The 13,042-nt window shown below is 39.6% G+C and overlaps 1 protein-coding gene across 1 annotated transcript in view; it reads right to left on the bottom strand.

Moving 5' to 3' along the window:
- Positions 1–454: 454 nt before the first annotated feature.
- Positions 455–13,042, bottom strand: part of LOC134656629 (microtubule-associated protein futsch) — a 204,021-nt gene continuing 191,433 nt past the window's right edge. Inside the window, exons 9-10 of the mRNA XM_063512186.1 lie at positions 4,806–13,019; positions 455–3,269 (exon numbers count right to left, since the gene is read on the bottom strand). Of these exons, the coding sequence (XP_063368256.1) occupies positions 3,100–3,269; positions 4,806–13,019 (8,384 nt within the window). The 3' untranslated portion in view covers positions 455–3,099. The remainder of the gene's footprint in view (positions 3,270–4,805; positions 13,020–13,042) is intronic.

Raw genomic sequence — 13,042 nt, 5'->3', positions numbered from 1 at the left:
CGACTATTTTCGTATTTTAAATACAGGGAATAAGTGTAAAAAACGTATAGCCTCGTGCCGCCCAATGTACATTAGGATGTACACTCAGTTTCGATGGAATGTTAATAACAACGCAGGTAGCATTTCATTTGTCTCGTAAAATTTTCGAACAAATGAAGTTAAACCCATTGAAAATACAACAGTAGGTATATAAACTTCGTTGGCTATAATTTTATATGGTGGGCGGCACGAGGACAGTGCATTAAGGTGTTTAACCCTTTTGGAATAGAGTGCTCAAGTGCCAGGTAAATATGTCATAAATATTTATTGGCTATTGTCGTTTAGCATTGGACTGATGTTGACATTTTTGGATCGACACAAAATATATCCTTACACATACTTATTGGACATCTGCCCGATAAAATATTACAATCCAATACAAGCTGACAATCCACCAGCCGAAAAAATAACAACATTTAATAATTTCAATAATGATTTATTTACCAGAGCTATTGATGTTCACTAAGCCGATACAATCTTAATTTTAAATAACATTTTATTATTTCTAATAGTATGCATTAATTAGTTAAAGTTCTAGCTATAAAATACAATATTTTGGGCCAGGCTTTCACTTAAGCTGATTGGTATTCTTTTAAATTTCTTTAATATTATCGGCATACTCAAAGTATGCTGGTTTTTCAGCAACACGACCAGTTAATTTTGACATTCGATTTTAAACAGTCATCTCCAAGTCAGAGGTCGAAAGATAATGGTCATATTTTGCAGAAATGTTAAAAAAATACCAATCAAGGCCGAGAAGCCTAGAAACAATACAATAACTATGAAGCAGATTCGCCTTACGATCTTTAATACGAAGAACTAAGGTATGACCATCCATGTCCCTGTTTAGTCCCCTACTTAGCATAAACTCACAGAAAACAATATTGTGCTCACATCAACCGACACACAAACACATATACCAATGTAATAAACCTTGAAGAAAACTTTTCAACACAAAAAATAAATATAGATTACCATTCTTTATATTACCTGTTTCCATCTTCAATAACATAAGTTGACACATCTTTAACAATGATTTAGTCATTGCCTTGATATACCGCCTATGTATTTGAAGATGTAAACTTTTTAATAGCATTTTTAAATGTATTCTTTTAGTTTTTTGTTAGATTGTGCTGGTGCTTTCTTTCTTTATCCACTATTAGAGGTTGGCAAAGTAAGCGACAACGGTGTTTCGATCGGCTTAATACTATGGATGACTTAAAATTAATTGACTGAAAATCTTTATTCATCAAGTCTTAAAACAAAAATAAGTCCCCTTCATGAATACACACTCGATCATATCGGGCCGTTGCAAGGCAGTGGGTAGGCGTTGGGTAAACATTTATAGTGTTATAACAAACAGATTTCGTTTTTACTATTATTAAGGTAAGAAGGTACATCGGACCTCGGGAAGCTGGCAGCTTAAATCTAGATGGTAAAATAATGATGAGTTCATTAGTTCATATCACATTCGCACACATTTGACATGCGGTAATTGAAAAATAATCTAATGGAGTTATTTTAAAGGTAGTTACTATAATTACATGAGGATTTCGTTTTGGAAACGGTTTTAGAAACTCTAGAACTCAACGGCTAGATCCAGTCTTGCCGAGAACATTTTAAATAATTTCATGACAAAATCGTAATGTTGTTTCAAATGTGCTCGGCAAAAATGGAGGGCCTTAGGAACAAAATAACAACTACCTTCTTAGATATTTGGATCGCGACTAGAAATTTGTAAACGATAGGCCAAAAAATCGCCAATAAAATTTTAACGCAAGAGATTCAACTATCACGGTTGACTTCGAAAGTATAACATCGTTATAACTATGTCACAGTTAAACTTCGGCACAACAAGCAAATCACAAACAAAGGTAAATAGAGTGTTCAATTTGTAATAGTCCTACTAAAACATTTATTTTATAATGGGTTAAGCTCTCTACCTAACGATTTAGGCTCACTGGTGTCAGGGGTGACGGGAGCGGCTGAGTAAGGAGTACTATCGAACGCCTTCCGCGAATGTGGTCCTTTCAAACGCTGAATCTAATTCCTTAAAGCGAACAAGTATCATTCGTTACGCGGAAGACGTTGATCGGTAAAAAATCTGAACTAAAGCGAAAGGAAGGCAGGGTGACAGCCGCTATACCGACAACAAGCGAGGAAAGTTTAGAAACGCAGGATTTTTCCAAACAATCAACGCTTGTTCCAATATAAAATGCTTTGTGCCCAGCGGCTTGTCCAGTCAGTTCATCGCAAAGCTCGAGTGAAAAACAGTGGCTGAAAATCTTAAAGATACATCAGGTCGGCCGCGCCTCCTCGTCACCCCGACGTAACAATAGTGTGATACACGACTAACAATTATTACACGTGGCTAGTACTAAATCTAGCCTCAAATCTTTAATCGTCTTTATAAGACAGTTAATACGCTTTATTTAAAAATGTCATCCTAATTAAGGTACTTGTCGATCGTCGACGCATCCTGACGTCCATGTCAAGCCTTAACATAAATTGGCGTGCAAGCTAAGTTTGTACAACTATTAAAATTTCACAAATGCGATAGCAAAATAATTTGTCAAAAATTTTGATATTCGCACAAGCGGATTTCGGCTAAACAATATGGACTGGTTACGCTAAATATCGTGTATAAAAGCACTACCGATTGTATAGACCAAATTCAAAAATATCGTCAGAAATATATTTTAAATGGCATGTACTGTTATCGATGAAGCTACTAGAAAACAGTTTAGAAAAAAATGGACGTTTCTGTTCTTAGGTCGAGAATTTGGTAATTGGTATTGACTTTCAAAGATTGGATGCGGTTAAGGACTCGGCCCGATGTTCGGCACGCCACAGCACTATAACTATATGATTTTATCAAACTCTTCCGCAGTCTCTTGATTGCATTCAAATATCACAAAGTCATTGGGGTTACTATTTGCAAGCATCTCATTCGAAGTAGTGGGCTCTGAGCGCGGCGCTGTACACTGCCTCCATTTTTCTGGCGCCGGCTGTTGTTTGGGCTCACTTCTTGGATGAGAACGCCACAAATAGACCCGACACCTAGAATTCGAGTCTGTAGGCGGCGCAGGATGTCTCGTGGTCCTGGAGGTTGATGGTGCAGCGGGATGCGGAGGGCGAGAGGTCGATCTTGTACTTCTCAAGGGCCTCCTCGTTCTCTGTTACCCAGTAGCCGAGGACGTCGGTGTCGTAGGTCGGGATTATCGTCACTTCTGGAAAATTAAACGCAAAATTAATATTAGTTGAAATAGTATTTTATGCAACCGTTGTTTAAGAGGGGTCAAAAAAGGCGAGTGGCGTGAGTAACAATTTGAGGCGAAGCCGAAAATTGTTAATAAAGACGCCACGAGTATTTTTTGACTCAGTTAAACAACGTTGCATACAATACTTTTTCTACGACCAAGCCTTACTTTGAAAAAATATTGTAAATTTAACAAATATTTTTCATTCAACAAAAATAATACTTAACAAGTGGAATCATATTAGGACATATATGTAGGTAAACAAACCAAACCCGGCCACCGCGCCCCGCGCCCCACGGCCGGTTGGTCAGCGACACCTTCTTGTAACTCATGAGGCCCTGGTACTTGCTCTTAGTTATAGTGTGTCAAAGGGCTGTCTTATTTCAAACATAGACAGAGATAATCATACTATCTTTGTCTTACACTAGTACTAGCACCCAAAAGAAAAGGATAAAAATAGTTTTTTTTGTTCCTATTTACTGACAAATTGGTTTGACCAACTATAAATTACAATTTTGGATAGTTTTTTTTTCTCGGTTTTTGCCAACCGCGCCCCGCGTCCCACGGCCGGTTGGTCAGCGACACCTTCTTGTAGCTCATGAGGCTGAATGAATTACAATTTTGGATAGTTTTTTTTCTCGATTTTGGCCACAGTATCCTATGGAGACTAACAAGCAACGCTAATCGGTGTTCGTAGTCTATGGATCTTGCTATATTACGGGTGTCACATGCGCGTTTCTGACTTCTGAAGCAATTTTATTGTTTCTACTATAGAACCTAATGAATATTTTGTAAATTGGCAGCAATGCACTTAGTACTCATCTGTCAGAGATTTTCTTCTTTGTTGGCAGGTTGGCAACAATGTATTTCATACAATATTTTTTAAGTGGTGATTACACGAAGTATCGTAAAAGTACCAAAAAGATACTGCGTGTATGCACAAATACTTTTTTGGGGAATAGACTAAAAACTTGTCTTGACAACTATAACATAGGGGTTTAAAGGTGTGTGTACGACCTTTTAAATGACAAATAAAGGTACGGGAGTAGAAAAAATTACATTAAATATTAGTTAGGTATGTGTATAAATCGCGTCAGTGTCCGAATAGATTTGCATTTAAAAAATCTACAGTGAGTACGTTATTGGCAGAAGTTTCATCTGATTTATTATGTGCTTGTATGTGAATGTTATATGTATATATAACTATAATATATGTAATGGATGTTTAAGCCTACGTATTATTTAGATTAATATACTTAGTATAATATGTTTGGTTGTATGAATTGTGTAATTACTTATAGTACTAAGTATTTTGTTTTGTTAATACAACATGATATTTCACCGCTTACAAATTATCTGCTTTGCCCGAAACTTGACTGATAGGGAATACGTTATAGCATTAAGTCCGCCTTTTGTACGATTGTATTTTCTTGTGTGAAATTAAAGATTAAATAAAACAAATAAATGACGATTTTAAATGTAAAACTACAAAACTACAGCACTTACCTAAATCTTTATCTTCCCAAGTCTTCTTCGCGTCTAACAAGGCATTATAAATCTCCTTTGAGGGCTCAGTGCCCGAGAACACGTAGTACCTCGCGCGCACCCGTTTGAAGAACTCCATGGCGGAATAGTATGAGTTCCCATGATGAGGCACATACGTCAACTCCATGTAAACTGGAGCTACCGCCTTCTTCTTACTAGGAGACTCCGTTATTCGGCTCTTGGCCTCTTTACTCTTCTCTTGGTTAAGCTTATTCTTGTTCGCAACGGAGCTAGCTTGTTTCTTAGGAGTGCTCTTTCCATCCACAGGGGGCATAATAGGACTTGGTAAACCTAAAGGCTTGCCCCATGACTCTATCGGGTCTTTAGATTTACTTTCGCTGCTGAATTCGTGCTTTTCTGTTCTAGATTCTTGTTTGGAACTAGAGGCAGTTGTTTCAGTTTTCTTTACTTCAGATTTAAGATCTTTCAACGTTAAAGTTTCTTCCTTTGATGATTTAGTTTGTGTAATACTCGAGTGACTTTGTTCACCTAGTTCATATTTAGCGGTAATATTTGAAATTACTTCTGATCCACTAACTTTTTTGTGCTCTTCTATCGCCTTTTCGAAATGTTCGTCTGCCTCCCTCAGGAAAGTGGCATCGGATTTTACTATTCGCTGTGTTACTTCTGATTTTAGTTTTTCATGAGTCAAGAAATCTTCAGTTAATTTGGATAAAGGTTTCTCAATCGTATGGAATTCAGTTTTTATCTCCGAGTGACTAGAAGATGTGCAGGAATCATCTTCAGGTAACTGTCCATAGATCGATGTTGACATAGGGTCAGTCGCTGTACTATAATGCTTTTCGAGTACCATTTCTTCGTTTAATTCTTGATGTTTTGTGTCTAATTCAAAACTGAGATTTGACCTGGGTGAGTGTGCTACTTGCGACTTTGTACTACTTGGGCTGCCAGGTCCATCATCGTCACTGTAGTACATGCCACTACTTTCTGTTGTTCCCCAAACTTGAGCAGCTGCTCTTGACCCTCTAGAACTAATATCTGACGGCGGTGATGAAATCCCCGCATGATCTAAGTCGTCACTAGCTGCAGACGAACTGCGCATATCACCTGTCTTCGATGACAGTTTTGAGAACGACTTTTCACTTTCTCCTCGATCAATTGTTTCTTCATATTCTTCTTTCATTTCTGAAATTGTGGTTTTAGTTGATTTAGTCGTTTTTGTCACACCGTCGCTGCCTTTGCTTACCGTCATCGTTTCAACTGTGACCTTCATTTTTTCAGGGCTAATAACCTCTTTGGTAGTTACTACAGTTATTGTTTGAGTTATTTCATTATCGCCCTCCTTAATAACTTTTGTATACGTGTCTGTATCAGTAATTATTTCGCCTACGGGTGATCTCTGTTTCTTCGGCTTGGTTTCAGGCTTTTGTTCTTCCTTTTGCGCTAAAGGTAATTTTTCAAGAGTTGGGTTTACCTGTGATACAGGTTGCTTTTCAATTTCTTCTAGTTCTTCTGGTGTCCAGTCGTCAAGCCCAGTTCCAATAGGCAGATAAGTTATTTGAGTTCTTACGTCCTTTGTCGTTTCGATTGAGCCATCTTCCTGAGCATTTTCTGTCAAGGTCTCTGTAACAGTTTTAACTGCTATTTCATTGGTTTCATTGTTTTTTAATTCTTCTTTCGTCACATATGTGGTGACTGTTTGAGTAACTTTACGTCCATGTTCAGTCACGATATTTGTCTTTTTGTCTACCGAAGTTTTAATTTTGCCAGTGGAATCGAGTCCTTGTAAAGCTGCCTGCAAATCACTATCTGATGTTTTTTGGAATTCTGAAATAGTGATCTTGACGTCCTTAGTAGTTTCTGTGGAACCATCTGGATATTCGTCGACAGTAACCGTTTCTACGGTCGTTCTTATTCGTTTTATGCTTTTTTCTGCACTGGCCAGTGTTTCTTTCTTAGTTTTAGTTGTAATTGTGCGTTTAATTGTAACTGTTCCTTGCTTGATTTCTTCATTCTTAACATCTGATTCTTCAGTCGTATCTTCTACAATCTCCGAATCATCTATATACGTGTCCGTTATTTCTGCATCATCTTGAGCTACCTGTGGCGTTTTAAGAAAAACGTCGGCAATCGATATTTTTTCACTCTTTTTAGTTACTACTGTTCCATCGGGGTGTTCATCTTCTACAACTGTTCTAATAATAGTCTTTACTTTCCTTGAATGTGTCTCAGCATTCTCCAATTCTTGCCGAATAGTGGTAATGGTGGTTTTTCTAACAATAAAAACGCCATTTTCGGTAATTTCTTCAGTTTCTGAACTTGTGTGCTCGTCTGGCTTTCCAACAGGAGTAAAACCTCCTAGATTTTCCTCAAAGGTTTCAGTACCATAGTCAGCAACAGAAAGCTTGATTTCTTTAGAAACTTCTGTAGTTCCATTTGGAAGCTTAGTTTCGGTGAGTACTTCAACGGTTGTTCTAATCTTCTTCTTAGATCCATCAGATGATGTCAATATTTCTTTAGTAGTGGTAGTGGTGATGATTTGTTTCACTTGTTTTCCATCTCGCATCACTACTTTATCTTTAGTATCGACATCTACTGATTTATCTTCTACTTGAGGGAAGTCTGTTAGGTCTATTTGATGAACATCTGTTTCGATATCTTTTATAGCCGTGTTTACGTCTACTGTGGTTTTTGCAGATCCATCAGGATATCGGTCAGTTGTTGTGACAGTCGTTACAGTTTTGATTTTCTTTATTTCTCCATGACTATTGGAGTATTTTGTTTTCACAATTCTGGTAACGACTGTTCTCTTTATAACTAAGTTTTTATCTTTTATTTCTTCAGTTTCTGTAGACTCCGTTTCCTCAGGCTCACCTTCTGGAGACAACTCCAATAGTATAGCTTCTACTTGGCCATCATCATCCATTTCATCAGTAGTGTCTATGGGCCCACTCTCGCTTAATCCTTGAACTTTTATAACCTGAGTAATTTCCAGGTTTTCCTCAACGATAGACACTTTTTCACTTGTCTTTGTAATAACAGAGCCATCAGGATGTTCATCTTCAATCCTAGTAATTACAGTAGTCTTAACTCTTTTGACGTTCTTCTCCTTATTATGGAATTCTTCTTTAATAGTTGTGACGGTAGTTTTACGTTTAATAGTTATTCCATTATCTGTAACATTTTCAACTGCTGTAGTTACATCTTTTAACGGCTTCCCAATTTGTTCGTAGTTTTCAGTCTCCTCATCAGTTGATTCTAGCTCATAATCACATACAGATACCCTTACATCTTTGGTAATTTCTGTAACACCATCAGGTAAATGAGTCTCAGTCACAGTTTCAACTGTAGTTTTGACTTTTTTCCTACCTTTGTCCTCAGATGATAAAATTTCTTTAGTAGTCGTTGTTGTTACAACTTGCAATACACTTTTCTCATTCCTGACGACACTTTTCTCCTGTTTGTCTACAGTAACTGACTTATCAATTACCGTGTAATCTGCAAGTTCAGGTGATTCGACTACTTCTTCAACTTCTATGTCTGTAATAGATGTACTGCCATCTACTTTAGTACGAGAAGAACCGTCGGGGTAATTGTCTGTAGTAGTTACGGTTGTAACAGTTTTTAATTTCCTTGGAGTTCCATTACTATCTGCATACGTCGTTTTCATAACCTTGGTGACTATAACTCGCTTGATAATAAATGTATCTTGTTTAACTTCTTCAGAATCAACTGATTCTGTTTCTTCAGGTTCTCCAAGAATAGATAAATTACTAAGTGCTTGTTCTATATTGCTTGCATCTGCGATTGGCTCCTCAGTCGTAACTTCTACATTCCTTTGTATATCTTTAGTACCATCGGGGCGTTCTTTTGTAACAGTAGTTTCAACTGTTGTACGTATTTTCTTGGTTTCATTAACTTTTAATGTTTCTTTTTTGGTAACAGTGGTAACGGTTTCCATAATATCAACATTATTTTCCTTAACTATGCGTTTGCTTACGTCGGTATCTATAGTAGTTGTTTCAACGTCATCGTCGGATTCATCTGATTCCGAAATGTACTGGACTTGAGCAGGCAAATCAGAGGTTGCGGAAGACTCATCTTTCCTAGTTTCTTTAGTTTGGCTACTTGTTTCAGTTTCAGACTTATCACTTTCGAGGTAGAGTTTATCTATTCTACTATCTTTGGCATATAAATCCATTTGTGAGGTAGATTTAAGACTGGAAGAACATTCCGACAGTAAAGTTTGAGTATCTGTCGTAGTGACAGTTGAACCATCTGATCCCTTGCTCAGTGTTGTTGTTTCTATGGTTGTTTTAATATTTTGTGGTGTACCATCTTCCCTTGAAATCACTTCTTTAGTCGTCACAGTAGTTATTGTTTGAGTTACAACATTCTCACCTTCTTTGATGATTTTGGTAACAGTATCAGTTTCCGTCTTTATTTTACCCATGTTTTGCATAAGAGACATGAGATCTGATTCATTCTCAGCTACTGAATCCTTAATCAATTTGGGTACTTTCTCAGTGGACGTTGAAATCCTTTGAGTCAATACGTCTTCACCTACATGAACTACTTTAGTTATAGTTTCTTCGGAGCCATCAGATTTATCGTAAGTAACTTCGCTTTGAACACCTTCACTTACCTTGATATCTTGGAAACTGCTAGGAGTTTTTGGTAACGGGCTAACAGGTACTGTAGGTGGTGTAGATACTCTATCGCCCTCAGAATAAACTAGTAAGGATTCCATTCCCTCGGTCTTAATTCCTTGTTGTACTGTTTCATCACTAAATGCTTTATGAATTGATTCCATGAACTGCACAGCATCATCTTTGATGTGCGTTAGACCATCACCTTTCGACATCAACTGATCAATATCCAAGGGAATGCTATGTACTCCAGAATCTGATGCTTCCGAAAGAGGTATTTCGTCTTTTGGAGATCCCAACTCAGTTCTTGTAGAGTCAGGAACTGTTTTAGACACTTCCATTTCTTTTAATGTAGATGTATACGATTCGTCGCTGAATCTGCTCAATCTACTGCTACTGATAGATTGTAATGTTTCTGAATCAGAAAACATTTTAGATCGTTTGTCTTTTTCGGTAGTTTCGAAACTGTATTTTTCTTCTAAGCTAACTTCTTTGGAAACGTCTTCTGATGAATCATGCAATGTCATACTATCTCTATCTACGCCACTATCAATTGTAGATATTGATAATAATATATCTGATGCGTCTCTTAGCTTTTCATGCTCTACTGATCTCTTTTTGATAGAATGAGATTTCGTTTCCTCGCTAGTTGATTTATGGCTGGTTTCCTGTAATGAGGACTCGTGTTTTGAAAACATGTCAGTTTTCAATGTTTGCTTACTCCCACTAATTGATCGTTCTTCGTGTAAATCTTTCCTAGACTCCATACTAGAGTAACTTTCATCAGATTCTGTTACATGGCTAATGCTTTCAAATGTATGTTCTTTATCTGTTTCAGATGTCATTTTTGATTCAGACGTAGATTCTAATTTAACGCTTTTAACGGCCCTATCCTTTTCATCTATATCTTTTTCGTCAACTGTCATTTCCTTTGTTTCCTTTCCAGAAACTTTGGCTTCTTTACCTACTTCAGTCATAAGTGGCTTTGTTTCTGACGCGGTTAATGGCTTTTCTTCGTCTACTTTTTCAGAAGAGCTAATAATTGTTTCTTCCGACTTATCAGTACTTGGAGTACTGTCAACCGATGTTTCAATGTCAAATTTTCTAGTTTTGTCAGGAGTAGAAATCTTTTTATCTGGTATATCCTTTTCGCTATGCGACGGTAATGGACTAGATGGCAGATCTAGTGGTGCCTTTTCTGATATGGTCTTATCAGTCGGCGTCGGACTAATTTCTTTCTCAGATGAGGCTTTATCAGATAGTACTGGGCTAGCTGCCTTATCAGAGGGTGTTGGAGTAAGTGCCTTTTCTGAAGGGACTAGGCTGGGTACTCGTTTCGATGGTGCTTTCTCCGATAGGGTAGGGCTGGGTGCCTTTTTAGATGCCAGATCTGATGGAGTTGGACTTGGCGCCTTGTGTGACGGTAGTGGACTAGCCACTTTTTCAGGGACCTTATCGGTGGTTTTGTCTTTTGGTTTACCAATATCAGCAATCAACTTATCAAGAGCTGGATCAACTAGTTCTTTTATCACGGCACTAGATACTATACCCTCCAAATTATGCACGCTTGTCGGGCAAATAGTTTCTTCGACGAGTTTGTCTGATTTAGTTGAAGATGTCGGACTAGGTGCCTGATCAGATGGGGCCTTGTCAGACGGTGTAGGGCTTAATGCCTTTTCTGACAGTGCCTTGTCAGATGGCATGGGGCTCAGAGCCTTTTCTAATGGGATCAAACTATCAGCTCTTGAAGATGGCGCTTTTTCTGATGGAGTTGGGCTAGTTGCTTTGTCAGAAGGTACAGGGCTTGCTGTTTTTTCTGAAAGAGCCCTCTCTGATGGTACTGGACTTTGTCCATTTTCCGAAGGTACCTTTTCAGACGGTGTGGGACTTAAAGCCTTTTCAGATAGTGCTTTTTCCGACGGTACTGGCCTGTGTGCATCTGAAGGAGCTTTGTCAGAAGGCAAGGGGCTTAATACTTTTTCTGACGGTGCCTTATCAGATGGTACTGGGCTGGGAGCTTTTTCTGATGGAGCCTTGTCAGAAGGCACCGGGCTGTAAGCCTTCTCTGACGGTACTGGGCTGGAAGCTTTTTCTGACGGTGCCTTATCAGATGGTACCGGGCTTAAAGCCTTCTCAGATGGTACTGGGCTGGGAGCTTTCTCTGATGGAGCCTTTTCAGAAGGCACCGGGCTGGAAGCCTTCTCTGACGGTACCGGGCCGGAAGCTTTTTCTGACGGTGCCTTATCAGATGGTACCGGGCTTGAAGCCTTCTCTGAAGGAGCCTTTTCAGATGGTACTGGGCTGGGAGCTTTCTCTGATGGAGCCTTATCAGAAGGCACCGGGCTTGGGGCTCTCTCCGATGGCACTAAGCTAGCCGCTCTTGAAGACGGTGCCGATTGTATTGGGCTCGGAGCCATATCCAATGGAGCCTTGTCTGATGGTGTAGGGCTTACTGCTTTTTCTGAAGATGCCTTGTCAGATGGTACCGGGCTTGAAGCCTTCTGCGACGTAGCTTTGTCAGACGGTGAAGGGCTTAATGCTCTTTCTGAAGGGGCCTTCTCCGATGGTACCGGGCTAGATGCCTTTTCAGAGTAAGCCTTGTCAGAAGGAACAGGGCTTGCTGCTTTCTCTGAAGCCTTCTCAGACGGTGCAGGGCTAGGCGCTTTGTCCGAATGTACTGGGCTAACAGCTTTTTTAGATAGAGATTCCGATTGAGTTTTATCAGATGGAGCAGGACTTGGTGCCTTGTCAGATGGTACTGGGCTTGCCGCTTTCACAGATGTAGCTTGTTCCGATGGCACTAAGCTAGCTGCTCTTGAAGATGGCACTGATGGCACTGGGCTAGAAACCTTATCAGATAAAACCTTGTCAGACGGTACAAGGCTAGATGCTTTGTCAGAAGAATCTTTGTCAGATGGTACAGGGCTAAGCGCCTTTTCGGAAGGTGCCTTTTCAGATGGTGTAGGGCTTATTGCCTTTTCAAATTCTTTATCTGACGGTGCAGGACTAGGTGCCTTTTCAGATGGAGCCTTTTCCGGTGGCACTAAGTCTGCTCTTGAAGATGGTGCCGATGGTACTGGACTGGGCGCCTTCTCTAAAGGAGCCTTGTCTGATGGTGTTGGGCTTGGTGCTTTTTCAGATGGAGCCATGTCTGACGGTACCGGGCTAGATGCTTTCTCCGATGGTACTGGGCTGGATGCCTTGTCACATGAGGCCTTGCCAGCCTTGTCTGAAGGTATAGGACTAGGAGCCGTATCAGAGGAAGCTTTGTCAGATGGTGCTTGGACTGGAGCCTTCTCTGTGAGAGCCTCGTCAGATGGTACTGGGCTTGATGCCTTCTCGGATGGAGCCTTGACAGATGGCGCTGGGCTTGGTGCTTTCTCTGAAGGATCTTTGTCAGATGGTACTGGGCTTGGTGCTATCACTGAAGGAGCCTTGTCAGATTGTTCTGGGCGTGGTGCCTTCTCAGACAGAGACTTTTCAGATGGCTTTGGGCTTGGTACCTTCTCTGATGGAGCCTTGTCAGATGGAACTGGACTTGCTGATTTCTCTGAAGGGGCCTTATCTAATGACACAGAAGTTCGTTTC

The sequence above is a fragment of the Cydia amplana genome, chromosome 18, assembly GCF_948474715.1.
Source record: "Cydia amplana chromosome 18, ilCydAmpl1.1, whole genome shotgun sequence".
Classification (NCBI taxonomy): domain Eukaryota; kingdom Metazoa; phylum Arthropoda; class Insecta; order Lepidoptera; family Tortricidae; genus Cydia; species Cydia amplana.
Note: the sequence above shows the minus strand (reverse complement) of the source record. Positions and strands in the feature narration are given on the sequence as shown.